Source organism: Equus przewalskii, chromosome 31 (assembly GCF_037783145.1).
Source record: "Equus przewalskii isolate Varuska chromosome 31, EquPr2, whole genome shotgun sequence".
Taxonomy (NCBI): domain Eukaryota; kingdom Metazoa; phylum Chordata; class Mammalia; order Perissodactyla; family Equidae; genus Equus; species Equus przewalskii.
The window spans coordinates 25,317,471-25,345,298 of record NC_091861.1 but is presented as its reverse complement, the minus strand read 5'-3'; the positions used below and the strand labels follow the sequence as shown (position 1 = coordinate 25,345,298).

Sequence of the window (27,828 nt, the reverse complement as noted above, 5' to 3'; positions counted from 1 at the left end):
GCTATCCCCTCCTCTTGATCCTGACTCCTGGCCACCACTGTATGTTTTCACTATAGTTTTGCCTTTTCAAGCATTTCACCAGACTGAGAAAGACAAACACCGTATGATTCCACTCATATGTAGAAGATAAACACATGGACAAACAGTTCAGTGGTTACAAGGGGAATGGGGATGGGGAATGGGCACGGGGGTGAAGGGAGCACTTACGTGGTGACAGACAAGAAATAATATGCAACTGAAATTTCACAATGATGTAAACTCTCATGAACTCAATAAAAAAAGAAAGAATTTCATTAAGCGGAATCATACAACTTGTAGCCTTTTGTGTCTGGCTTCTTTCACTAGCATAGTGCTTTTGAGATGGATCCATGGTATTACATGTACTAACAGTTCATTTTTGTCACTGCGTAGTAGTTCATTGTATGGATATGAAACAGTGTATTCATTCCCCCATTGAGGCACATTTGATTGCTTTCAATTTGGGGGTCATTATGAGTGACACTGCTCTGTACATTTGAGTACAAGTTATCGTGAAGAGACGTGTTTTCATTTCCTTGAATTAATATCTAGGAGTGGGATTTCTGGGTTATGTGGTAAGTGTATAATCATTAGGATACAGGGAAGTTCCAATTGCTCCACATTCTTGTCAACACATGCTCTTGTCAATCATTTTAATTTTAGTCTTTCTGGTGGGTGTTTACTGGAATCTCATTTTGGTTTTAACTGTATTTTTCTTATGACCAAAGATTTTGAGAATCTTTTTATATGCTCATTGGCAATTCATATATCTTCAATGAAGAAATCTTTTTATCCATATTTGTATTGAGTTGTTTCTCTTGTTATTGACTCATAAGAGGTTTTTTTTTAAAATATATTCTGGGTAAAATTTCCTTAGAAGAAATATGTTTTGAAAATCTCTTATCTCAGTCTGTGGCTTGCCTTTTCATTTTCTTAGTAATGTCTTTCAAACAAAGGTTTTAATTTTAAGGCACTCCAAAATTATCAGTTTTATCCTTCATGATTTATGCTTTTTTTGTGTCCTAAGAAATTGTTTCCTGACTGGAATGTCACAAGGATTTTCTCCTAGAAGATTTATAGTTTTAGTGCATGCAGTGAGATGTCTGATTCATCTTGAGTTAATTGTTTTATGTTATGTGAGATAAGGGTCAAGATTCATGTTATTTTCCATTTTCCCCACCACCACTTATTGAGTAGACTATTCTTTTCCACCTTGAGTATATAATATATTTCAAATCAATTGAGCACATTGGGTCTATGTATGGGCTCTCCATTCTGATCAACTGATCTGCATGTTCATCCTTATAACAATACCACACTGTCTTGATGACTCTAGCTTTATAGTAAGTCTTGACATTGGGTAGTACGAGCCCTCCAACTTTGTTATTCTTCACTTTTATGTTCGATATTCTACGTCTTTTGCCTTTTCATTTTATAAACTTTAGAATACATTTTTCCATTCTACAAAATAGCTTGTTGGGATTTTGACTGGGATTGGGTTGAATCCATAAATCAAGTTGGGAAAAATTAACATCCTGCCAATATTGTCTTCCAGTTAGCAAACATAGTACAGCTCTCCAATTACTTAGATCTTCTTTCATTTTTCTCGGTAATGTTTTGTAATGTTCAATATGTAGTCTTGCACACGTTTTGTTAAATTTATCCCTGATCATTTCCTGTTTTTTGATGTGATTATAAGTGGTTTCTTTCTAAAATATCAATTTCCAACTGTTCATTTTTAATATTGGACAAATAATTGCTCCTGAAGCATTGCTAATAAATAGTTTGAATTATTTCCAATCTGTATATATATATATTTTCCTTGTCTTATTACACTAGTTAAGATCTACAGTACAATGTTTAGTAGAAGTGAACATCTTTACCTTTTTCCTGATTGTAGGTGGAACATCTTCCCACTGACAAGGATTTAGAGAAATAAATCAAATGAAGAAATTTACTCCTTGAGAACCTGAAAACTTAAAACACTTGAGGTTGACTATACAGTCAACGTGTTTAAAGACTGAACAAAATTGTGATGATTTACACAAGATAGAATTCAAGAAGACAGTATGGGTAAGTAAGTAGTTTTCCTGGATATGCTGAGTTACATGAAGCTACAACTCTACATATTGTAAGTTCACTTTATCTCCTGTCTTCTCGGTAAAGGTCTCATTGCCTCCTGGTACCATGTCTGTTGTCACAGCCACCCCATTGCTTTGTGACTGTTCACTTATTTACCACCTTTCCTCAACTGAGTCTCTCAAGGAGCTCAAACAAACATTAGTTTGTGTCTGTTGCTCCTAGCTGCTGTGTGAGGAATCAAAGGACAAAAATTAAGTAAACAACTAATTTTCATGTATATGAATTAATTTGATTTCCACATTGAAAGGCCTGGTGTACTCTTTTGTGATTCATTCCCTTGAAAGCACAAATCTTGTTCATCTTTGAATCTCCAGCTCTTAGCATGACATCAGGCTCACAGTAGATGCTTGATGGCGTCATGTTGAATGAAACTGAATATACTATCACTAGTTCAAGATGGCAGAATTTTGGAAGGATGTTATACCTTTCTGTTAACTCTCTCATGAGTCTGATAAACTATCCCTTCCTTTGGAAATGGCCTACCACTGAATATTCACATCAGACATGCAAAACCAAAAATAAAAGGGAAGGTGTTGAACTTGAAAATTAAAAGTCTCAAACTAACTCTGAAGTTATGATGGAAGTGTGAGGGCAAGAAGCACAAGCACATAGTCAGGACCTTCTTTGTAAAGCTCAAGACCTGCGAGAAAATTAATCCCATCGTCATTTCTGCATGAGTTATGGGTAAAGGTTCTCAAATTAGAGTATAGAGAGGTATTATCATATGTATGTTTAAAAGATGCATAAACTACAAAGGATAATTTAAATATTTGGCCCTCCTGATTTGTTGGATGAGTAAATGCGAAACTTTTTTCCAGGCATAATCTCTTTCTTTTCATATTTCTGTCCATTAGTGAAGCACAGAGTTAACAGTAGAGACCGTTGTGTATTTTAAGGTTTAAACTGAATAATATACAAGCAACTGACATTTGCTTTGTTCCAGTGAGTGCTCTGCACGTTTATTTAATGATTTTGAAAATGTTAGCATGGCAGGAGAGAATTTAGAGGTCATTTCAGGCTTATTTGTATTTAAATTATTTGATAGAATCCTGGCCAAATTTGACCCTCAGCGCATTGTAAAGCGGGTCATGATCTCATTCTGATGTCGTGGATGCTTCGATGACATCGTCAGCAATGTCAGAATTTCAACCTAATTAGTTGCATCTTATTTTGTGATTTGTCTTGGGTGCCCTTGCTTGCAGGCTGGACTTTTTTTTTTTAACCTTTCTCATCCTGTCACATTTTAAATGTCACCAGACTGGTATTTATATAATTGGCTTCTTCCTTCTCTCCCTTTTGCATCCATTACGACCTCCCTTCACACAGGAACGTTTCTGTTGGAGCTCTGCCACTCTTTTGCCCTGGACAGTAAAACAATCTCCTTTCGGGATAATCAACTCCTTTCAGAAATTTCTGTTCTGTGTTTTGTACGATTTTCCTCCTCCCAGGTAAGATTTCAGATGATATGTTTGATTTCAATTAATTATGCTGTACTTGGCACCAAATGCAAGACATTTGGTGACTTTTTTATTTTCATTAAATAAGTGAACTGAATAATTCTGTTTAGAATGAATGCGAAGGAAGTATTATTATATGTACTGGATTTAACATCAGATTTATATATTCCAGACTTATTCAAGGGATTCAAAAAACATGCATTTGGAACAACCTCCTGTGGGTTGGGGAATGCTAAAAGGCTTGGAGGTCTGGGCGTCCATGAAACTGTCTGTCAGCAAAAGAATGATTTGGGGAGTGGGGTAGATGGAGGAGCCCCTTCAGAGAGCCTCAAATCCCTGCATTTAATTTCACTTCAGGGATCCGACACAGAGACACAGAGAAGGTGAGAGCTGAGGAAGTAAGGGGAGACGCCCAGGGGTCCCAGCAGGCTCTGTTTTTGCTTCCTTGTTTTGGGAGGAAGAGGGAGCAAGGAAATGACCAAGGAGTGGACTTTAAGCTCAGAACAGAAAAATCTGTGCTGAAAAGTAAATAGTATTGAGCAAGAAAAAGTTTCATCACATTTCCTCTCCCAGGTCACAAAGGGTGATGATGCTGATAAACAAGAAAGTGAATGGGGACAACACTGATCTGGGGAACATGACTGAGTCTGCCTGAAGGTGTTTACACTAGTGTGGCAGTTTCTTGCTAGACAGGTTGTCACCATCCACATGCCTATCCAGGTCATCATTAGAGTTACGTGGGTGTGTCTGTCTTGGGGAATCCTGAGGTGGCAAGGCTCTTGTCCGTGTGTCCTGAGACTGGGCCCGCTTCCGAGCAGGAGGAGGGCATTCTCGAACTCTTCAATGTGCTTGGGAAGGATAGTCTAGAACAGGGCAAAGGACTTTGAAGAGAGGTGAGTGAGTTTGACAACAGCAGAGACCTAATCTCCTAATGAACTTGAGGAGACTAGATGTTCTAGAGAGCTCAGCGTGTTGCAGGTGCTTTGTTACTCTGTAATTGCTACCTGACAACTCAGCTCCAGGTTGGGTTGAGGGAGCAATGTTGATTTGTGCAGCCACTGCTGACCTAGGGACATTTATAGGATGCAGGAGAGCATCTGACCACCCTTCTCTAACAGAGGCCTCTGGAAGTCGGGCCCCCAGAGGAGGAGGGAGTGGCTGGGGGAAGCTGCCGTGGCCGCGCTTGCAGCCTGGATGAGTTACTGGTGCTGCCACTCCCGGGGAGAATGAGACACCTGTAAAAGTCAGCACATCATGGGGAACTGAGGAGACATCAGTATTTTAATGTATTCACGCCTTTCTACTCTCCAATAAGAGTCACCCTTGAGGGAGAAGAGGGTGGTGCCCTTTATCTTGTCATAAAAAGGGAGAGTCGAGATGACTAATAGATATTTCTCATTAAGATGAGAAAAAGCAACTTGGCACCAAGAACATTGTAGGGATTGGAGCTTCAGAAGTTCTCAATGAGCCGTTGGGTTCATGAGTCCATCGCTAAACAATAGCAGGAGAATATGACCTGGAAAAGAGGACTACACTCAGAAATCTAGTGAGAAACAAAAATTACAATACACAGTTGGATTAAATACAGTTGGTCAGAAAGTTCACATTTATGATGACTGCTTCAAATACTTAATGATCACAAATATCTGGTTTTAATAAAGAGAGCTTTCTTAATAAAGAGGTTCTGGAGAGAAGTGATACCGGCTGGATTCGCATCTTCTCTACACCCGAGAACGAAGCCTTGCCAACTACTCTAGACGTCCGGACCGGCATCTGACAGCAGCAAAGAGAAATATTTATAGTTTTAAGGAAAAAATAAACTGACTTTTTTTTAAATATCTAACTTGTAACAGTGATTAAAATACCACAGCATCCCCCAAATCTGTTTTTACTTTGTCTATATAATTGATTAAAGAATGTGAAGTCTGTCTCGTCTCTGTTCAGCAAAGGCTTTCACACAGGTGACTGTTTTTGACCAAAATTGCTCCTAAATACTACTAGGATCTACCTTGAATCTTGGCCTGTGAATTTATCTGCTCTCTTGAGATATTTTTCGCACACCTTTATCACCTCTGGTTTTAATTTCTTGACCAAAGAACATAGAAAGAAATATCTTCTGAGAGGAAGCCTAATCATCCTCTTTAAAATAACTGAGACTGTTTATCAAGCAGGTTTTAACATTAGCTGTGCAAGGCAACAATGTTTATTTTATGACACTTCGGAGTCTTGTACAATTGTCTCTTCTCTGGACTAGTTACTCTTGAAGGTGCATGTTAGATCTACTGAAATGCTTCCAGTAGGTCAAAACAATATTCATATAAGATCCTGGAACTCCATTAAATCTCAATAAATGTAATTTTATCACATGGGTGTGTTTGGCCAGTTTCTCAGAGAGAGAGAGGTACTGGAATTAATTTGTATTTTGTTTCAAATGATTTAAGGTGACCTCTGTCACTTCAGATGACAACATCATATTTTACTTTCTAATTGTAAACTACGTTCTCTTCGTTATTTCCCATGACAAGGTCTCCCATTCTACCAAAGTAGTAATAGTCTACCAAATGCCAAATAAGCTGACATAATTGGAATCTCTTCTAACCGGTAATTCTGGCCATTAGATGCTTCAGTTGGACAGTCCATAATTATTAAATTGATCATCCTTGCCCCTCTTCCATTCGAGACACTTAAGTCATATTACTACAGATTGAATATTTGAACTAAATTAGTACTTAGCAGTGGAGGGATATTGAACTGAAATCCATGTACTATTCAGATCGCCAGTCAAGAGGTCCTTCTGGCTTCCGTTCTGTCTATCAGAGAATTAGATGCCGATGCATTAGGAAAATAACAGACTTTGAGGGAAACTTGAGCCTGGGTTCGTGTGCAGATGTCTATATTCTGGACCTCAGAAACCTAATAATTTTGACAGCCTCATAAAAAGAAACCTGAAGAGTTAGGCTTAACTGAATTTTTCCATATGACAAAATATTTTAAAATGAAACCTGTTCTTGGTGGTTAGTCTTCAGTTATTTATGTTCTTGCAAAATTAAACATCCCTAACTTATTCAAATGGAGAGAAATTTCCTTTTTGGAAAACCGGACCGGCCTGGCAAAATGAGGTCTCTGAATTCTCTCTGTTAGGAGGAAGTTAGCTTAGACATTATCTTGTGGATGACTACCCCATGCAGTAAAAGGCTCCGGGGTGTTAGCAGGTCACTGAATGAATTGACTGGTGGCATATCCAAGTCCATGACATGAAGGGCTGAGTCGCAACAGGGTTCTGGAGCAGCTATACTTTGGGGACTTTTAACAACACGTATACTTGTTTCCATTTGGGGTTTGCTTTATTTCAGCCCTAAAAGAGCTCCAATTCTGGAACCTCAAGTTATAATCTGGGAGCACCTCTTAGAGCTGGAAGATGTGGTTTGGGGAGCAGTTTTGAAGGGAGGTTGTCACCCAACAGACGAGGAGAGCCTGTGAGTGGTTCTTAAAGCCACTGTCCTCGGGCAGGTGCTGTCAAATATATTTGATGGATGTGGTTCCCAGGCTTCTGGAACCACGTAAAGCAAAGCCTGGGTACCAAATCACAGAAGAATGGGCTTAAATTGGAAACATGCATTTTTGTCATCACTCGTCAGTGCAACGCACAGCAGTAAAAGTTGCACATTTGCTGGAAGCAGGTTGGAATGTGAAAGGTCACATTCACTCCAGAATTGAGGAAAGTTTCATGATCTGAATCATGCCTCTGTAGAGCGTAAAACCAGGTGAAGCGGGCTAGTCAATCATCATCAAGAGGATGATTTAAACCAAGATGCACGGGTCGATCTGTCGATGATTTTTGCTGCTGCTGCTGGTAGAGGATTGTGATTCCTTAACAAAAGAGGTTTAGGGAGTAATCCTAAAAGGCTGAGCAAAGAAAAAAAAAGTCATTTCTGTAAAGCAAAACTTTTTAAAAAATTCTTATCATCAGTTGTTTAGAGGCCTGAGAGACCTGAGACCTTTTGATTTATTTCCTGACAATTTTATTGAGAACATACAAGAGGCATGCACGGTTCATGTCCGTCTTACACATGAAGTGATTTCTTCAGGTGGGCGGTTCTGCCGTCACAGGGGCAATTCAGAGGCATTGGAACGACATGAAGAAACCACCTTTCTCTATGCAAAACCTGCTCGTTTTCTTAATACCTCATAAGGTGGATGGGAAGGAGGATAGGAGGAGGGGTTACCCACGTGCTTTGGCAGGTTGGGTAGGAGGTAGGAGGAAATGTTGCCTCTGCTTGTCCCTCATCCTCCTGAGGCTCCACCTTGTCCATTAATAATAGTTGATGCTACACGTTGTGTGCTTACCTGCAGTCAACGTTTTACACTGATAATTAAGATAACGTTCCTCTGAGATAGAGGTATGATTTCCAATTTTCAGGCTGAGTTCATGTCCGCTAAATGGGGCAGATCAGAAATTTAAACCTGGGGCTGGCCCCGTGGCAGAGTGGTTAAGTTCGCATGCTCCACCTCAGTGGCCCAGGGTTTTGCTGGTTTGGATCCTGGGCGCAGACATGGCACCGCTCATCAGGTCATGCTGAGGTGGCATCCCACGTAGCCCAACCAGAGGCACTCACAACTGGAATTTACGACTATGTACTGGGGGGCTTTGGGGAGAAGAAGAAGAAGGGGAAAAAAAGATTGGCAACAGATTTTAGCTCAGGTGCCAATCTTTAAAAAAAAAGAAATTTAAACCTATGTTTCTTTGTCCCCAAAGGCTCTTAAAATCAGGGTAAAAGTTCTTCTTTCAAAGAGCTGTCGTAAGGGTTACATGAGACATCATGCACATAATGTAGCAAGAGCTCCCTAAAGGACCCCTCAAGATCACGATGACGATCAAAATTACTGTTGCAATGATGCCTTCTAGTTCCACAATTACTCCTCACTCTGCCACTAATACGAATTGGTGATAATAATGATTTTGGCTGCCCAGGGTCCACTCTGGGGCTGCCACCCGAGAGACGGGACAAAGCTACAAGCCTCTGCACCCAGCATCATTTCCATGACATTCTGTTGGTGAAAGCAAGTCACCGGCCAGCTATGACTTGGGGGAGGCAAACAGACTGCCCCCTCTCCATGGGAGGGGTGGCAACGTTACAATGCAAACGAGCGTGAGAGGAATGGTTTTGGCTGTGTGTGAAACCAAGCTAACACAAATTGCAAAGACACACATGATATGAAAGTTGCAGATGCTAGACTTTCCTACTTAAGGTGAAGTTTATCTTGTTAAAGAGAGTTCAGTGCAAATACTCCATTGGGCAAAATTTGAAGCCTTCCTGCATAAGGTATTGTATAGTTAGCTTGTTCAAAAATACAGAGGTGTGGCTTGCTGGGCCAGTCTGTAAGTACCTTATGAATTTGGAGTGTCCACATGGAATCATTTGTTTATTCAGTCTGCATGCATTCATTCATGCATATATTTGAACATGCATGCCTATGCAAAGCCCTAAACTAGCCATGGGAACAGGGTGAATAGCCAGATTAACTAGACACCTTCTCTAAACTGAAGATATTACCATTGCCAGTTATCTTTTTCTTCTTACCTGTGCTAATCCCAATAGGACCAACTTCTCCTCTGTGATTTTTTTGTTTTTAGTTTTTAAACTCAGCTACTTATTTTTTTGTTTTGGGGTTTTTTGGTCTTTTTCGTATAAACTTTTATTAAGAAATTATAACACTGATGGAATGGAAAAGTAAAGAAAATGTTTCATGGCACACTCCACATGGAGAAAACCCAGAGACATCCATTTTCTTGAACTAACACTTAAAGCATATTAGAAATTGAGGAAATGTCAGAGATTAAGACATTAGATAGGCTACAGAGCCATGAGAGTCTACTAGCCAAAGCATCCAAAGACAGTCCACAGGAATCTTGGGCACTTTGGGATTTTGCTGGCGGCAGGCACAAATTTGAGCAACATTCATTCATTATTTGTCCATTTATGCAGAAAATATTTACTGTGTTTTTCCTATGGGTCGGGCCTGCTCTAGGTGAGGGATATTACAGTGAAAGAAAACAGCAAAGTTCTTGTCCTTATGTAAATTAAATTCCAGTCAGGGGAAGCAGAGGGTAAAAAAGTATGTGATTTGTCAAGGATTGATAAAGGATATGGAAGAAAATAACACAAGGTCAAGGAGATGAAGGGAAACCAGTAAAAGAGATGGAGGGGCAGAGAGTGAGGTCAGAGGAAAATCAAGATGGAATGGTGTCCCATTGGGTGGAAGTATTTTAAGAAAGGAATGACAGTTGTTTCAGAGGCTGCTGAGAGGTGGGGTAAGCTGAGGACTGAGGACGGGCCATTGTGCTTGTCAATGTAGAGGTCACTGGTGACTCTGATCTGAGCTCTTTCATGGAAGGATTTAGAGAAAAGCCAAATTTGTTTGAGTTCAAGAGAGAACAAGAGGAGAGGAAGGAGAGACAGAGAACACAGGAAACTCTCCTGTGGATGTTTTGCTGAAAGAGGTGCTTAGGAATGGGACGGTAACTGGAGGGAGATGTGAGCCACAGGGGAGAATGGTGTGTGATGGGAAATATGACAGCATGTCTGGCGCTATTGGAAGTAATCCAGTACAGTGGAAAAACCAATGATGTGGGAAAGAGGGTCAATTTCTGGAATGATGTCTTTCAGTAGTTGAGAAGGATGGACTGCTCTGGAACAGTTTTAAAAATTCATGCCATTACATTTTTTGAGCATATATCCAAAATATACATGCATATATTTTAAGTTTTTATTTATATGCTACTTTGATAGCATGGTACACGCATTTCAAAGCATATATAAAATTCTAACCAAACCCTTGGAGAAAAGCCACGTAAATAGAAGGCCCAGTATTTTCTCTTATTCTTACACACATATCCCTTGAAGTGCATGCACCTCACTTTGGGGTTCTTTCCATTAGACAATGTCACTGTTTGACGCTGACTTATCAAAAAGCGGTTGGAAGGAAAGAGCTTGGTCTTTTAGATTTGAGAATCTGAGTTTTACTTTTATCTTGTTTTCTGTCTGGGGAAGTGTTTTGACCTCAAGCAACCCCTTATGAAGAGCAATGACTTTAAATGTAGCGCTTGAGATGATTTAGTTAAAAGATCTAATTCACAGGAAGGTTTTTCAAATGCTCCCAGAAGTTACTTTGGTCATAGGTAATGTCACAAAATGCAAAAAATACTCGGAAAGGAGAATCACCACATTTCAGTTTTTATTTGTTGATGTTGGCTGCTTTTTAGCCATACGTCCTTCCCATGGCTTTCTGGAATCCATGACTGAAGGACAAATATGTACGTCCCATCCTAGGTATAGGACTAAAACCTTTCGCCACATGATGGGAAGAGTGAGAAATGTATTCTATTTTTTTTTCCCTGTAGTTTCTGTGTAAAAAAATGTGGCTGCCAGCTAACAGGCAAACTTAAAAAATGTCCCCAGGTTGCAAAGAGTAAAGAGTATGAATGACAGGCACTGGAGCTTTTCCCAGAAGACATTGTCCCCTGGAAGATAGTTTTGCTAATTATGAGGCTGAAATTACCAGCACAAAAACACTCTGCTGTGCTTGGCTAATACAACATAATAAAACAATGGTGTCAAGTTGAAGCACTATGAAAGTCTTTAAGGAGGCCAAAGGAGTCCTTCCCACAGTCTCAGTGCAATCCCAGTTGTAAACTGAAGTCTCCAGGTACGTCAGAAAAGCACTCGAGTGCAGTCCTCGTGTTCTCAGTGTGTGGATCTCCTCAGCCAGACGGAATGCTCCTAAATCAGCCTCTCCATCACTGGGGGTGGCATCATGCTCCACATCTCCACTCGAGAGCCCTCCTTTTCCTGACGGCTCGGGCTGTAGGTTCCCTGAGTTGCCCTTTTGTTGGAGGCGACAACAGAAGCAGCAATCGCCAGAAAGAGGATCAACAACAAGGCTAACGTCACGGAGCCGATGGCGGTGAAAATGTCCGAGATCAAGTCACCTGCCAACTGGAAGGAATGAAATAATTTTGATGTGAATTATAGTACAAAGGACACTGGAACTTCCCTGGAATGAAAACCAACCAGAGCACTGGTGCCACTCAGGATGGTAAAAAGACCAACGTCTTAAATCCCAGATCATGTGGAAATGACTATGTATCTAGCATCTCAGGTCTAGAGTCAGAAGATGTGGCATGAAACGGCTCCTGTGTTTACTCTGTGTCTTAATCTCAGTGACTGAGATCATTCGTGTGACATCAAGGGCAGAGGACGAACCCACAGGTATATTTGTAAAATAGTTCTACCTCTATAGAAACATGTTATTCACAATCTCTTGCCTCCTTTGCCAAAAGTTCTGATTTTAGACTGAAAGAACGGTTGTTTTACAAGAAAATTTTGTTTTACTGAAAAATGGTTGTTTTTTGGGGAAAGGAAGCAAATTAAATTAGTTGGGTCTCATGGGAAAGATCCCAGAATAGAGAATGCTCGGCTGTGCACTAGTCTCGCAGGTGATTTCCACAGTCGGCCCTTTGATTTGGATTCAATGTGACAAATTGAATGGTTGTGAAAACACATGAGCTCGATGTTGAACCAAACATCTCAAAACAGAAAACAGTGGAGCCCTGTCAGGAGGAGCTGGATCCAGGACACCCAGGGGTGCTGTACACAGTGGTTTGGTTAATGTTGATTCCAATGTGTTTGCCTAGCACTTTTCAGCAATGGGTAACGTGAAACTGTGATTTCATTGCACAGAAATATTAAAGACAGGAAGCAGTCACTATTTGAATTTTTTTACTGGTTTTCAAAGAAATATTTCTGTCAGAGTAAAAGCAGCAGTAAGATAGTTTATCTTCTCATTTAGCTTTCTGTGTGACCCGTCACTCATTACCCAACCAATCTACTCTTACAGGTGGAATCTTGGCTGGTTTAACATCCTATGAAATTTTAAATATCTTTGCTCTCCGTAGAGTTTTTCTTCTTGTTCACTGTGCCTTAGTTTAAACCATTACATAATTAATATAATATTACCTTTCTTCATAATGTTGTCTTGGGTGTACTCACTATAAGCCCTGTTCAAATATGGCTCATTAGTTTATTCATTCATTCAACAATACTTATTGATTATCTCCTATGGACATTTTTGCTGAGGTAGGAAACAAAAATACAAAGATAAATCAAAGTTTGGAATCTGGAACTCAGATTCTGGGGATGGGAAAAGAGGAGGACACACACACATAAATAATCACAATACATTATAAATACATGTTATGATAGTGTCATAACTGAACTGCAATGGAGTGTAGGTGGAGCAATGTTGGAATGAGGCATGTGATGGTTCTTTGGAGGTTGAGTGGACATTCAGATATTTCAAGCAGGAAATTCTACCTGGATGAAACAATTTGAAATAAAAAAGGGCCAAGGAATATAAAAGTCCTTAGAGTGTGGGGAAATAGAAAGAAATCCAGTGTGACCAAAGGTATGGTCCATGAATGTGGTATGTTTGAATTGGGAAAGGATTTTAAAAGTTGGGAAGATACAGAACTATAAAGTAGATTAATCTTGCTGAGAAATTGGAAAGCCATGCTAAAATTCAGACTTTGTCCTATAGTCAGTGGGGAGCTGCTGAAAAGTTGATGCAAGAGCATGATACAATCAGATCTGTATCTCATTAATTTGGTAACAGGGTGGAGGATGGGTGACACTGAAGGTGGGGAAGAAGCTGGAGGTAGAGAAAAACAGCAGTTTATTTCATTAGTCATGATAAGAGTTGACCTAGGTCTAAATTTGCCAATAGAGTGAGAATTGAAGGAAAAAATGGTTGAGAGATATATCTGAGTTAGAGGTCACTCCATGTCAGATTGTATGAGGTTGGGGAGCAGCAGAGGAAAGATAATGATGGCTGATGCTTCCACATTAGGTGACCGCGTGCACTGGGATATCATTAATTGGGGGAGAAGAAACAGGTTTGTGTAGGAAGACTACGAATTCAGTCTGGGAAAAAAGCTTTTTTCAGTGCCTGGAAGACATTCAGGTATATCGTGCTATTAGACAGTTAGAACTAATTATTTCCCCCTCTCCACTTTCACATGACTGTGGAAAATTCTGAGTCATAACAACGTTTCATCCTCCAGTTATTGGAGCTTTAGGAGTACAGCATATTGAGTTTCCTAGAATTTGGTAGTTTTTGAGAAAAAGAGTTTACCTCAACTAGAGGGTGAGTTCTCTAGCCGTGCTGTGTGGCCATCATTTTGTAAGTAACTCCATCTTTCATCTGTAAAGATAACTGTGGTATGGGAAAAATGAATAGAGCCATAGACTTGACCTTGAAGTGTCAAAAGTCTGGCACTCAGAAGGGCAGATGGAATCTGACCAGCAAAAACCATTGGTATCATCTAGGGACCTTTAGATAATGTCCAGTCTTGTTCCTGGATGTGGACTTAGTCTGTCCAGTAAATTGTGTCATCTTCAGGAGTAAAAGGCTGTTCTCCTGGATGAGTGAGTTGAGAGTGTCCACACCCATAAGGAGAACTGAGAAATCACTTGGTTTGTCTGTTTTCTGAACTATTCTGGGCTCTTCTCATCTGGTCTGAGAATTATTACACTGGTGAAGCGAAAACATAGACCCTCTCATATGCTGCCTTGTAACTAGAAAGGGAGAAGGAACCATTGGTGTAGGCTCTGTGTCCTTGTTAGCATCACAAAGAGAACCAGAGAGCTGATCCGCTTCATATATCTTGTGACCTGTGAGGAACCAGGACTCTTGTCTACACCAGCTCCACTGTTCTCAGAAATGTAGTGAGAAGGAAAGAGCAGATTCAAGTTCTGAGAGGCAGCCACTCCTGGCTGTGTGATGAAGTGGTTAAGGCTCAGCCGATGGAGCCAGAGTCCTGGGTTTGATTCACAGCTCTGCCACTCACGTGTGTGAACACCAGCAAGTTACTTCCCTTCTCAGAGACTCATATCCATCACCTATAAAACTGGATAATAATATCTCCTTCAAAGGGTGGAAGTCATGAAACACAATGGATGCGAAAGACACAAGCCATGGCCTAAAGCAAGTTCCCAACACACGAAAATATCAGAAGCCATTAATATGCCATTTATCATCATCCCTAAACCTGTTTACTTACAAAAGATAAGCCAGAACTCCCTCAATACCTTGCAGTATGACCAAGGGAGCCAACCTACAAACCTAATATTGCAAATCTAAGCTTCAGATAAAGTTTTTGATGAAACAGTTCGCCCAACTATATCAAATAGGGCATGTCATTAAGCTTTGGAGTAAGGCTGAACGAGTAGGGTTTTGAAATCCCCTCTTGAGGGCCCTTTGCTTTTGAATTCCCATGGTTGAAAGGCCTTTTTTTTGCTCTGCTATTCTTCGACTGTGCTTAAAATACCCAGCACGGGAATGGATCTTTTGATAACGGAAACTGCTGTGACACATGAACTGATAGAGGCCTCCAAGGGCGGGACTGTCCTGAAAAACAGCATGGATTTGAGGCCAGAAGTGTTTGGATGGGTTAGACTTCTAACACTGCACTTTTGAAGAATCTTTTTCTGAAAAGACATACCCCAAATTAATTAAAAATTTCATGTAAAATTATCTTTTTAAAAAATGGCTTATACTGCGATCGGTATGGTTACTATGTTCACATCTTTTTTAAATGTACATGTTACATGTGATTAAAGTAAACTGCGATTACATTGAACTCTATATCTGCAGAATAAAATCAGTAGGTGTTTCATTTATTTTTTTCCCCCAAAGAAGATTCATTCTGAAATATGGACTTGTTGTAGCCTATGTATGACCCAAGGCATGGTTACAATCCAGCATTCTGAGGTGAAACTGTTAAAACTTATTTTGAACCTTCTTACCTGAGAGGATGCTGGAATGTACTGGAACCATACATGAGCTTTTATTTTCTTAAATTACAGAAAAGGCATTTTATGCTGTGTTTCTTCTGAAGAGAGATTGGAAAGAGCATGTACTTGCTAAACAGACAGAAATGGGTTTGAATCCAGTTTTGCTGCTGGTGTTGTATACTTAAATATGGGAATTTAATAATTCCCATAAAATGAGGATAATAATTCTCATCTCTTAGAACTGTTCTGAGAATTGGCAGCATTCACGCATATATAGAGCTTCTCATGATGCGCAGGTGCAGACGGGAACTCAATCCTTGTTGTGGCTCTTGGTTTTTCTTATCCAGAGTGACCCTTCCCTGGCTGATTTCCTTGGTCCTGCTTGCGTTTCAGAACTCCTACCATCCACAGCCTACCCTTGTGAAATGTCAGCGCTCAGAGCCGAGCTTGGGGACAATTGAGGGACAGTCCGTTATCACCCTCACAGCGCTGAGGGGGAGCTGGCGATCTGGCCCATCAGGATCAGCTGTTCCCTCACTGATTGATTGCTGAGCAGTGAATCTAATTTGGAAAACACAAAGTGAGCTGGTTTGTCTGGAAAGAAAAAGAAATGGGACCATTTCTGTCCACAGCATCAGGATGTGCCTGTCATAATATTTAGGGCTGACGACAGCATTCAGAAGAATGTGAAAACACTAAACACATCGGAAGGAGCCCGGAAAAAATATGAAGCATTACAGGAGTTCTTGGGAAACTTAACGTCACATTTCCGAGTTGAAGGAAGTGAAAATGTGAAAGCTTTGACTTAAAGTGAGGAAATTCAAGGTCTGACGTTCCAGGTACCACCTTAGGTCCTTCTTTCTCTCGTGCCTGAGTTTTGTGAAATCAACAGGAGTGTGTTTGTGGTTAGAAGTGGCGGCAATGTTGGGGTTAAAGATTGACTCCTGGGAAACACTACTGTAGAGTGAATTACTTCAAATCCTTCTCAGAATTTGGTTGTATCAGTTATATAGAAACATGTGGGGACAGTTTAAGATGGGAAGTTACAATGTATGAACGTGCCAGTTAATTATAGGTTACATTCCAGCTTCAATATGTGAGTTTCTGAAACTAGTTTGTGTGTGTGTGTATTTAGCGTTAACACAAGTAGCTAAGTAAGACTATTATGAAGTATTATAAGAATTAGTGATCAATGGAAAGTTTACTTTAAAGATGTTGTGTTTTTAAAACTAATTAGAATATTTGTCTTCCATCTGTATATTTAAAGCAAAATGAGGACAGCTTTTTAACTATCATGCCACAAATTAAGAAAAAAAAGAGAGAGAAATATTCTATATTTAAGACTGAGGAGAGCTGTTCTTGTGAATTACTGTTGTTACAAGTAGGTCTTCAGTTTGGTGGATGGTAAAAACCTCCCACACAGACCTGAGTCCTTGAATTCTATCTTATCAGTGAATTGCTAGAAACAGCCGTTTCCATAGCGATACTGAATATGTGCCAGAACCCTGTTTTTAAAATTAATATCACTATGGCAGCCAATTTTCAACCATAAATACACTGTCCACTTTACAGTTATTAGGGGGAAAATAGGGTCCTGAAAAGCCAAAACACAGGACGTGGGAAGTGTTGTGGCACAATGAGGGGCGATTCAGGCAGACGCTCCTTTTGCCGAATGAAAGGCTTAGCTATGTGAAGACCTGGAGGGTATCCCAGAGCCCCGGCACCTGTTCCTCAGAGCAGCAGCCAGCCAGCCGGGAGCAGAGGAGGGAGGGGGTGTCTGAACCGCAAGCCGAGTAGCATTTTCTCCTTGGCACTGCCCCATCTCTTCATCCACTGCTCTGCTTCTTCCAGAAAGCAGCCAGGCTCTCACCGAGATGGCTGAGAACCAAGCGACGGTGGGCTCCGGCCCCTCCCAGGGCTGTGTAAGACTGTCCTAAGCCGTGTTTGAAGGCTGTCACTCAAAAAAGAGGGATTCCAACTTAAAGTCTTCCACACTAATGCTCATCAGAGAATTACAGTTTCTTAGAACAATACTGACCGGGGGCCATCATGATAGCTAGGGATGGAAAAACCGGGCTGAGATGGGACAATTCAGCGTCCACAGCCCTGGATGATGCTGTCCTTGGACCCTTCCAAAATGAATTTCCCCATCAGGCCCCAGTGAAGAGGCTGGAATAGCTACTGTGGAAATTTGGTGTGGATGGATGGGAGATAAATGAGAAAGAGGAACTGGATCCAGCATAAGGCTACGTATTTGGAATTCTAGCTCTAGCTGAAACCATCTTTGTCTTTGGTACATCACCCCAAGCAAGACGTGTCCTCCTGTGGATCTTTAGGGAAAGAGCTCAATTATCCTGAGATTTGAGAAGTGCTGTGACATTGGTCATAAAAGGACATATTTATTCCTGCATTCAACAAATAGTGATTGACCACGCACTCTGCACGTGCAATACCAGCTGGAAATACAGAGGCGAGCGAAACCCTTCCCGCCCCTGCTGGTCTAGGCGTTGTCTCTGTAATTCTTGCCCTGATGTCTCACAGCCTCTTTCCCACTTAGGATGCCAGATTTGAGGCAGCAGCCTGGATGCAGCTAAAAGTTTGGAGACACTGCTTTCGTATTTTTCTCTCCTTAAGCAGGTGGTGTAAGTGATATAATTGTTTTCCTTGGAACCCAAGGCCTTTTGAGTAAAAATTCTCTCTCTCTTTGTCTCATACAAGAACCAAACCCTGGTAGCCCAAACTCAGGATTTTGTTATGCTTTTGTAAATTTATTGTTTAGAGATAATAGCTACCATTTCTGCCGACACTGGCTCGGAGGTTTACCAGATGTTGTACACACAGAAACTATTTTAATTCTCCTAACAACCCAGGGAGAGATGATCCCTTCCTGCCACCTTCTCAGGGAGGGCTTCCCCATCATCCTCTTTAATTGCAATCAGCTTGCTTTATCCCCTGCACGTAGCGCCCTGTGACGCTCTGTGGAGTTCACATGTGTCTCCCCCACTGTCATGGAAGCTCCATCAAGGTGTGCATGCCTGCCTTCCTTGCTCCTGGCTAGCACATGGAACAGCATCTGTCTCAGAGACACTGCAATGACTGCTATTTGACAGAAGGCAGTTAGAAGTTAAAGAGTTTGTCCAGCAGCACACAGTGAGTGAGACACTTTATCCACACGGAACTTCTCTCTCTTGGGATTCTTACTGAATACAAACCTCAGCAAGTGTTGGACAGAGGAGCTGAAGCTGCCTGCTCTCCCGCCCACTGAAGGCGTGTGCCATGTCTGAGGTGCTGCCGGCAGCCATTGGTGAGCAGATAAGGAACCACATGATCGAAGAGCCAAGTGGCCATGAAGACAGTTGGATGTTATTGCCTTTTGTGACGCCAGCCGCAAACAATCTGTCTGTTTTTACCATTCCCTTCCCCTTATAGCCAGAGTGGACAGGTCGTCAGGTGACACAAGCAGGAGCTGCTAGAGATGACTAAAAAAAATACAAGCAGTAGCCAGGTACTCTTTTCCACACATGAAACATTATTTTTGTCCCTGTTAAGTGAACCACTGGACATTATCTTGGCCCATTTGGGTCTCAGACAGTCCTATTTCCTTCCCCTTTTCTTTTCTTCTCTTTCTTTCTTCATTCTGTAAAACAGTGGTTGCTGACTGAAGACTCAAAGTGTAAATCATACAGCTCTAGGAATCACTGACACCTGTCATTTGTCAGTCCCGAATGCCCTTTCCCTCATCATTGCTCTGCACTTGGATCCGTTCATGACCAAGTCCCTGCCATTCTCTTCTGCATTCCCGTGGTCTCAACCTGGGTTAAGACACTAACTGTCCTTTACCTGGGTAATTAAACTGCCCTCTAGCCATTCTCTCTTCCCATAGAATCGACATCGTCCAGTCAGCCCTACAACCCTTGCTTACCTGGCTTGGAAGCCCATGGATGCTAACTATATCAAATCTACCCATATCAAACCTAAATTGCTAAGTTTCAAGTCAAAGCCTTTTATTGTATTAATGTGCCTCCATTTCCTTGTGAAGTTTATCCTCAGTTACAGCATAATTAGGACACTGCATTCCAGCAAAGTAACTCTCTTCACCTGCCCCTTCTCAAACAGGAATCCTCTGCTCCTGCCAACGCTGCTTCTCTGTGTTGACACATGCCAGTGATTCAATCAAAGGCCATGTGTCTCCACTCCCAGTGTCTCCTCTATAGCAATGCCCACAGCTCCCACACGGCTCGTAGTGCTGCTCTCACTCAGTGTGTATTGGGCCAAATTCTACTCCTTCCGTTAGGACTACAAGGAATAGAGTATCTGTTTCCTATGGAACCTTCCAGTAATACAAAGTGCAGTGCTTTCCACAAAGGGGTTGATCACTTGTTATTGACTCACACCCTTGTAATGCTCATGGCTCTGTTTAATGCATTATTAAATCCTTCTCAGTCATAAGAAGAGTTCTATGTAGCCCAGAAAGTTTATTGGCGGTGAAATTCACTCACTCATTTGTTCATACATTCATTCACTCAGTAAATTTTTACTGAATACCTTCAAAGTTTCAGGCAGCATATGAGGTCTTGGACATATGGAATTCAAGGGCATAATCATTGTCTTTAAAAAATTCACTATTTGTGGTGGTGCCTGGGGGTTGGGGTAGCTGTATAAGCACCCACAGTCCCATGAGAGTGGTGCTATGTTAGAGGTGAGTGCAAAGGAAAGAGAAGGAGGAAGGTAGGTGGACTTCACCACATCCCTTATGTTTCTCTAAGGAAGTGGCTGGGAGAATGAGGTAAAGAAAGGTGTTGAAGGTGGAAGAAACACCATGATCCAGTGGCAGGAGAACAAGAAGCGTGACTTGTGCTGGGACGTTTCCTGCCTGCCTGAGGAGTTCGAGGGAGGGGTAAGTACTTACAGAGAGCCACAAATGGAGAAGACGTAGAATGGGGAGTAGCAGCTCCTTTGTCTGGAAAGCATTTACCCACCCTGGGCATGTAACCCACCTAGGTACCATTGCAGGAAGCTCTCTTTCCTCTCACTCCCATGAGCAATCACATGAGCAAGTTCATGCATGTTCTCTGCTGGTTCTTTCCTGGCACACATGACCCATACCCCTTATTAGAAATGTATCAGCTTCAAATTTTTAGTTCTCTTTCTATTAATATACCGAGTCCTCTACCATCCTGGCTTTTGTAGGGCAGAAAAGGATTTGAATTTCTTTATGCCCCATCACTGCCATAGTCTATAGATTTTAGAAGGTGATTGATAAATGTGTTGATTAATTTTATACATAATTTCAAAAGCAAGAGAATATTCAGCAAATGTGTTAAAAAGGCAGGGGGACTTTTGAGACTAAAAGATACTAAAAAGACCTGACAACCAACAATTAAATGCAATTGATTGTATCCTGGATTTTAAAAAATCTATAAAGGACATTATTGGGACAATTGGAGAAATTTGAACATGGGATGATAATAAGTTTCTTGAGTGTAACACTAGTATTGTGGTTGAGGAAGGAAGTCCTTTTTCAGAGATACTTGCTGAAATATTTAGTGATAAAGTGTTATAATGTCTGCAAAATACTTTCTAAAGATACAGCAAAAAATGGATGTATGTAGATAGACGTAAGCTAAGGTAGCAAAATCTTAAATAATTGATAAAGCTGAGTGAAGAGCATACATGTGTTCATTGTACTAGTTTTTTTTTTTTTTTTGAATTTCTTTAAGCTTCAATTTTTTCCACAAAGAAAAACTTGGAAAAGTAATATTTTTAAAAATGATTTTTATAAATTAAAATAATTCCTGTAAACCCCAAATTAGCAGATCTTGCTTCTTCCACTCTCCCTTCCTCTGCAATTCCAGATTTTGCTGATTTCTCTGTCTTCCGTGATTTCATTGTCCAGTAAATCTTGTTCCCATGGTCTTATCTCCTCTACTAGACATTGAGATATTCATGGATCACATCAAATGTTAGTTTCCTCATGTATTTGGTCCTAACCCTGCCTGCTAGTGCCTCACACACTGCCAGATACGCAGTGGGTGTCCATGGACGTTCTCATGGTCTACTGGCATCATCATCCTTGACCTAAAAGCTGTCCCTTGGCTCTATTCTCACTCAGATTTCTTTTTTCTTTCCAGCTTTCTTTGCTCAGTCTAAAGCTGCTATTAATTCATTTTCACATTATTCAGGAAAAAGAATGCCAGATCCCCGACATCCTTATGGCTTATCACATATCCTTTGGGCAAAGGTAATCTAGTCTGTGTCATTGTATTTATTGCCCCCAAATCAAAACCAGTTGCCAAAGTAATGAAGGTCTATTGGTTTGTGTTGACTTAATCCATGTCAGAGGAGCTGTGGGGGCATATAAGGATAATTTGACCAGCAAAAGGAAAGCCATAAAAATGATCAAAAAGCCAATAGATATGCTGAGAACACCAAGCTTATTTTACTGAGGATTTATGGCCAACTTATCAGAAAATTATTTGGTCCAAGTCTACACTCAAATAAGTCCCTCAGTAATTCAGCAAAGATTCCAGCCTCTGAAAAAAAAAATAGCCTCTATAATGAGATACCCTAGTAACCCCTAACTTGCAGCACATGTAGTTTAATTTTCAACAGTTGTGGGACTGCAGTAAATCCAGCTTTTGAATAACTAGTTCCACTTATACCTCAGATCTGCATTAAATTACCAGAGCATGAAGGGCCCACTGCATCGGCCCTCCTGACATACTTGCATAAGTGTTTATTAATCAAATAGAGCTTAAATGTCCGACATACCCCAGATGGCAGCAGTGCCAATTCCCGCTGTGTTTCAGCAGAAGAGAATACTGAATTGCTAGGCTCTGCCACGCTGTGTCAGTTGTACCCCAACCCTGGAGGTTGTATTTTATTGACCAGACTCAAATTGGCTTCCCCTCGTGTAGGTGATAAAGGGTGGCATCAAGTCACCCACGTAAAATATATTACTTTAACTTTGACAGCTTGTCATTGAAGTCCTTGTTTATATAATCTATTGTGCCATTTACTAGATTCTTATTTTAAAAAGCAAACGTAGAAATAAAAACTCTTTCTTCTAGTGTTTCATTGATGAATGTCTATACCCTGCACCTTCTCTTAAATAATCTCAGAAGTAGCTATTTCTATTGTCACTGTCAGTTTACATCAAATTATCAGACCTTCAGTTTCAAAGTCTGCCTCCTGGAAGATGAAAGACACATAGCATGCTTTAATGGGAATCCTTCCACTGCACAGCCTTCTTTCTTCCAAATAGCTTGAGACTTGGTTTGTCTAAACAGAGAAGGATCCTGCAATGCTGAGGGTGGTCAGATCCCAAATGAACATTACTAAAAGCTATGAGCTTGTCGCAACTGAAAACCCCAAGGCATCTTACAACCAGCAAGGATGGAACTTCATGTTGTGGGGATTTATTAAAATAGTATTTAGTTTTAGAACTAAAAACTTCTTTCAGAAGTCAGGCTTTGAAATTCCAAATAAGCCATTTGGTAAAAGTCTATGGGTTTTAAAGTTGGCAGGATTGAAAAAACAAAACAAAAACCTTATGTCTGACTTTGCTAACTGTCCACTTTAATGCCCAAAAACACAACTGGGGAAAAGGACATGTTTACATTAGTATGGAGGAATGTAAAGCATTCCATCTTGGAGGGACAAAAATAAAGGCTAACAGCATTTTCCTATTAGTTTAAAAATAGCACTGAACTAAAATTTCCCTATCTTGTATGTATAAATTTAGCATAGAATTTAACGGCCTACTATAAAATTAGATCAGAAAATATAGCTGAGATAGTTATTTCTCCTTCAGATCTCTAAGTCCATGTACAAGGTAATCATGATATTTACAATGTCTGCATTGCCTTTTGAAATAATAGTTTGGGAGACCCTTGCCCGAGAAAAGACGAGACTTAGAAGTGCCAAGAACTCTGCTCCTTTCCTACCAAAGGCTCAAAGGATGAATCACATAAAAAGTCCTCTTGCCCTTTTGCCACAGACTAACTTTGATGACTGTTTTCATAAGGTGAAGATCAGATTCTCTGTTTCTGACCCAGTTCAGAGACCTATTTAAGAAGAAATGAGAGAACCCAGCTAATGCGTTTAATTATACTTCCGTTCGATAATTTGCTATTGATACCCTCAAAATGTAAGTTCTTTTCTCTGGATAATCTTTGTTGATTACTGCATTTTCTCATATTCTGTGTCGTATGGATGCTTGAATTATTTATATTCCTTTTTTTCCCCTGATTTTTGAAGTAATTGCTGAAAGACTATTCCCCTTACTAACTTCAATAATCGGAAACACAGGAAAATTTTGTTTTCTAAACTCCCAAAGAGACTTAGAACTGAGAATTCAAACTGTAAACTAAGCCTCTTCAATGTGGTGGGCAGTACAACTTCTTTTTCCCATACCCCAGAATAACATTCCTCTCTCCTCCTCTTGTAAGAAAAAACATTTCCCTCCGGTCTATAACTTTTCTATTCAATCTCCATTTAGATTACTTGTCCTCAGGGATACGGCTGTGCTAAGAGCCTTAGGAAGAAAACCACGATTAGTCACCAGGCTTGCAAAATCCTCCCCAATTCTGTTTACGGGGATTGATGCCAAATCTCCCAACGTGCTCAGTGCTGGTGTTCTTTTCAGGGTCATTCTGCTTGCTCAGCACAGATTAAACACACAGCCTCGCTATTTCCAGTGTTGTGAGGAGACACATTTACATTCCACTGACAGCGTGGAGTGTAAAAGGGAGCCATCTGCTGAGATTTCACAACACGAGGGGCAGCTACAACTTCAAGAAGAGACGAGGAGTTCAACTCAGTCCGAGCGCTCCTCTCTGTGTGGCAGACCTGGGGAGAAATCTCCTCCACATTAAAAGGCATTTTTTTTCTTAAGTGGTCCTAGAAGTTGGTCCTTCAGCCAATAGCGTCATTGTTCCCTTTTATTAAAGTTTCTTCACTACTATTTTTAAGGCTCCTTTCCTAGTCTCAGGAACCTGGAATAAAGATACTATTTCTACTACAGAGATCACAGCTAGATCTTTGATTATTTGCGTGTCTTCCTAGGCAATTAATCTTTTCGATATTTAGTTAATTTTCCACAATGAGACTATCTGTAAATACTTTGAAACTAAAAGGTGGTACATAGGGAAAAAGATAAAGTAATTAAAATCTGAAAGTTTAATGCGTCCGTGGCATTTTACGTGCCATCTCATTTTAATCTTCATGACAATCTAATGATACAGAGGTGATTGCCCTTATTGAGAAGATGAATTAAGCAATTTGGCCAAAATCACACAGCTAGTTAGCAACAGACCTGTATCCATATTGTCAGAGCTTGTTCAGTTATGCACAGATGCATCCTAGGTAGGGCGTTATATAGATATAACCACAAATCTACCCTTAACTCCTGCTAGGTTACCCTTATTTGACATATTTACACACTGAGAGGTGTGACTAACAAGGGTTATTTTATATTTCAAGTCTCTTGCTATGTGTAGTGCTTACAAAACCAGCCAGGCTTCTCTGCTCATCGATGTTTGTTTAACATTTTTAAGGACTTTGCATGTGAGAGTAAGCTTCAATAAAGTAGGCTGATGGGTGGAAAGGTTTTGTTTGTGAGTTCTAGGAAGGTGCCTGGCACACAGTAGGTGTCTGGGAGGTAGGCTGTCTCTATAAACAGTGCCTGCATAGATGCTGAAAAATTCAGCAGGAGAACAAAGAAAAAGACCCATAATTCACAACTTTCAGTCCCATGCTTTTAACACCCCAGCATGTCTCTCAAGAAATAAAACAACTAAACAACGCAGAAAATCTCCCAGGGTTGTTGCTTGTATAAAACAGCCGTGTGCTCCCCTCCAGTCTTAACACGATGTTACCAGACGATGATTAAGAAGGTAGCTGTTTCAGGGCTTCACAGTGTCAGGAAACAAGGTATCAAGCCCAACGACTCCCTTCTTAGGTGCAACACTTCGATTGCAGCCATCTATTGCTTCCAACTGTAAATATTAACGGCGAAGAAAAGAGAGAGCTCTTTATTGGCTCTGGGCTGCCTGAGCTCAGCATATTACATGGCACTCTGGCATTATTTGCTGAGACATAGATAATTGTACTTCTTGTTAACAAGTTTCCATGTATTTTTTACTCCATCAGCAGGTTCTTGAATCAATGCCTGGATTAGGTTTGACTAACATCAGCACAATTTGACTTTGATGGAAAGTTTGAAATTTATAGTTAAAAACTGTACATCCATTTGCTAATTTCCAAGTGCAAGCAGCTGGTTCTTTTGGATCCCATAGTCTTTATGCCCGGTTCCCCAAACCACATGAGTTCTTTTGCCTCTGACTGGAAGAAGGAGACCATAATGTTTTAAGGATGCTGGGGAACATTTAGGAGCAAATAAGGAGGCCTTTCCCATTTCACCCATTGCCCAAGGTTTTAAGGTTTCCACCAGCATGGGAGAACGGCAGAGCTGTTTTTATATTCCTTTTGAGACACTAAGTTTCAAAACCATTATATAGGAACTCCTATTTTCTTGCAGACGTAAGAAAAAAAATGGCCTCAATATTATTTATGTGTAAATGTGCACACATATTTCACTCCATATAAAGTATATATAGTCCCTAACACACACTTAAGCTGTCTCATTGCAATGGCACATTACTACCTATAAAAAGTCTGATGCAAAAAGGTTTTCCTGCACCACCATGCAGAAAATCAAAGACAGTGTTACATGTGTATAAGATCGTATACAGTCTAACTACTGTTATTTATAAGAATATACTTTTAATTTATGTAGCAAAAATTCTAATTGGTGTATTCTTAGCCATGGACACTTACATTCATGGCATACTATACTTTTGCCTTAATGTATGATTTCAAGATCCTATATTTATTTCGAGGTCCTCTTCTGTGTTTGGAAAGTTGTATTCAAACAGAATGTGCCATCTTTTTCCCTTCTGTCAACTTCAGAGTTCATGACATATTGTAAGTGCTCAGATTTTGGGGGACTGAATTGACAAATTAGACGGCATCGTAAAACCAATGCGAAAAGAAACTTTGACATAAATGATGGGCAGCTCCTGATAAATCCGGGTGAGACTTGGCACCTTTGTCAGGGGGAGGGGAAGGTTTATAGATCCGTGCATCAGGCCCAATCTGGACCTCACTTTGAACTGAGAGAACTTAGTGGGAGCTTGTCATTACGATTGCAATCTGTGATCACTGGAATGAGAAAATCAGTGAGCAAATCCTTCAGAGCGAACTGAACCGAGGATGGTGCCCTTGTTACATCCCGCTCTGGCTAACAGTGCCATGTGAGTTAATACCCAGGCACAGTCTACTCTTCCCTCACGGAATACTTTATTGAACGGGTAGCCACTCAAATGCTTTGCACCTATGTACATGCACATCACCTTCATGCATCTCATAATGCAACCCAGGCTCCTTACATCCCAGAATGCCTCTTTACAAAGGTGCACATTTTCCTCTTCAACAGAGCAATGGCCTAAACTCCCCATCCACGATGGGAGTCCTGCAAAATACTCCACCATTTCTGTTTCAAGGCAGAAGACTAATTATACGCCATTACACAGAACCTGTAGCTCTTCAGCTCACCCTACAGGGTGAATGTGAAGCTCAAAGTCATCACTTAGGGTTCTGCAAATAAATTTTTAACTCGGGTTGCTTATATTGGTTTCTATAATTCAAGAGCATATATATTGGTAATTAAGTGGCAATGGAGTTATACCAGCCCAAACATACACAACCTTTAACCAAAAGAAGATGCAAATTAGGATAATTTACATACTGCCAGCTGTGAATATCTTTAGCATTCACGGGACTTAACGGTAAAAATAAATAGATACCAGATCCCATTGTGTCCACAGAGCAGACTTTAAACTTTCTTTCCCGTTTATCTTCTTCATTCGCTCCATGGAGCTGTTCTTCAAAAAATTCCACAGAGTTCCCCGGCTATAGTTTGTCTTGTGAAAAACTTGTGTTTTTGTAAAGTATTTGGAATGGTACCTATTTTAAACCCTCATTTTACAATTAAGAAGTGTTAACATTTCTAAAATTTTCAGTCTGCTTAAAAGGAATCTCCAAGTGTTGCATTTTACAAATTAGGAAACGGAAACCCCAGATTGCGAATTGGAGAAGAAAACAAGGATTTGAGGTTAGATGAACGGCATGACTCTGAGGAAGTCACTTTCACTAGGTTGGGCCTTAGTTTTCTCATCTGTAAAGTGGAAATAGCAGTACTATTTGGTTAGGATTAAGTGAGGGACAGAATGTTGGGGCATTTGATCATTAGGTGGATATAATTAGCTATCAGAGAAGGCACCATGAGAACCCTGGTC

General features: G+C 40.5%; 1 protein-coding gene across 1 annotated transcript in view; it reads right to left on the bottom strand.

Moving 5' to 3' along the window:
* Positions 1-10,831: 10,831 nt before the first annotated feature.
* Positions 10,832-27,828, bottom strand: part of CRB1 (crumbs cell polarity complex component 1) — a 198,536-nt gene continuing 181,539 nt past the window's right edge. Inside the window, exon 12 of the mRNA XM_008525733.2 lies at positions 10,832-11,614. Coding sequence (XP_008523955.2) covers positions 11,399-11,614 — 216 coding nt within the window. The 3' untranslated portion in view covers positions 10,832-11,398. The remainder of the gene's footprint in view (positions 11,615-27,828) is intronic.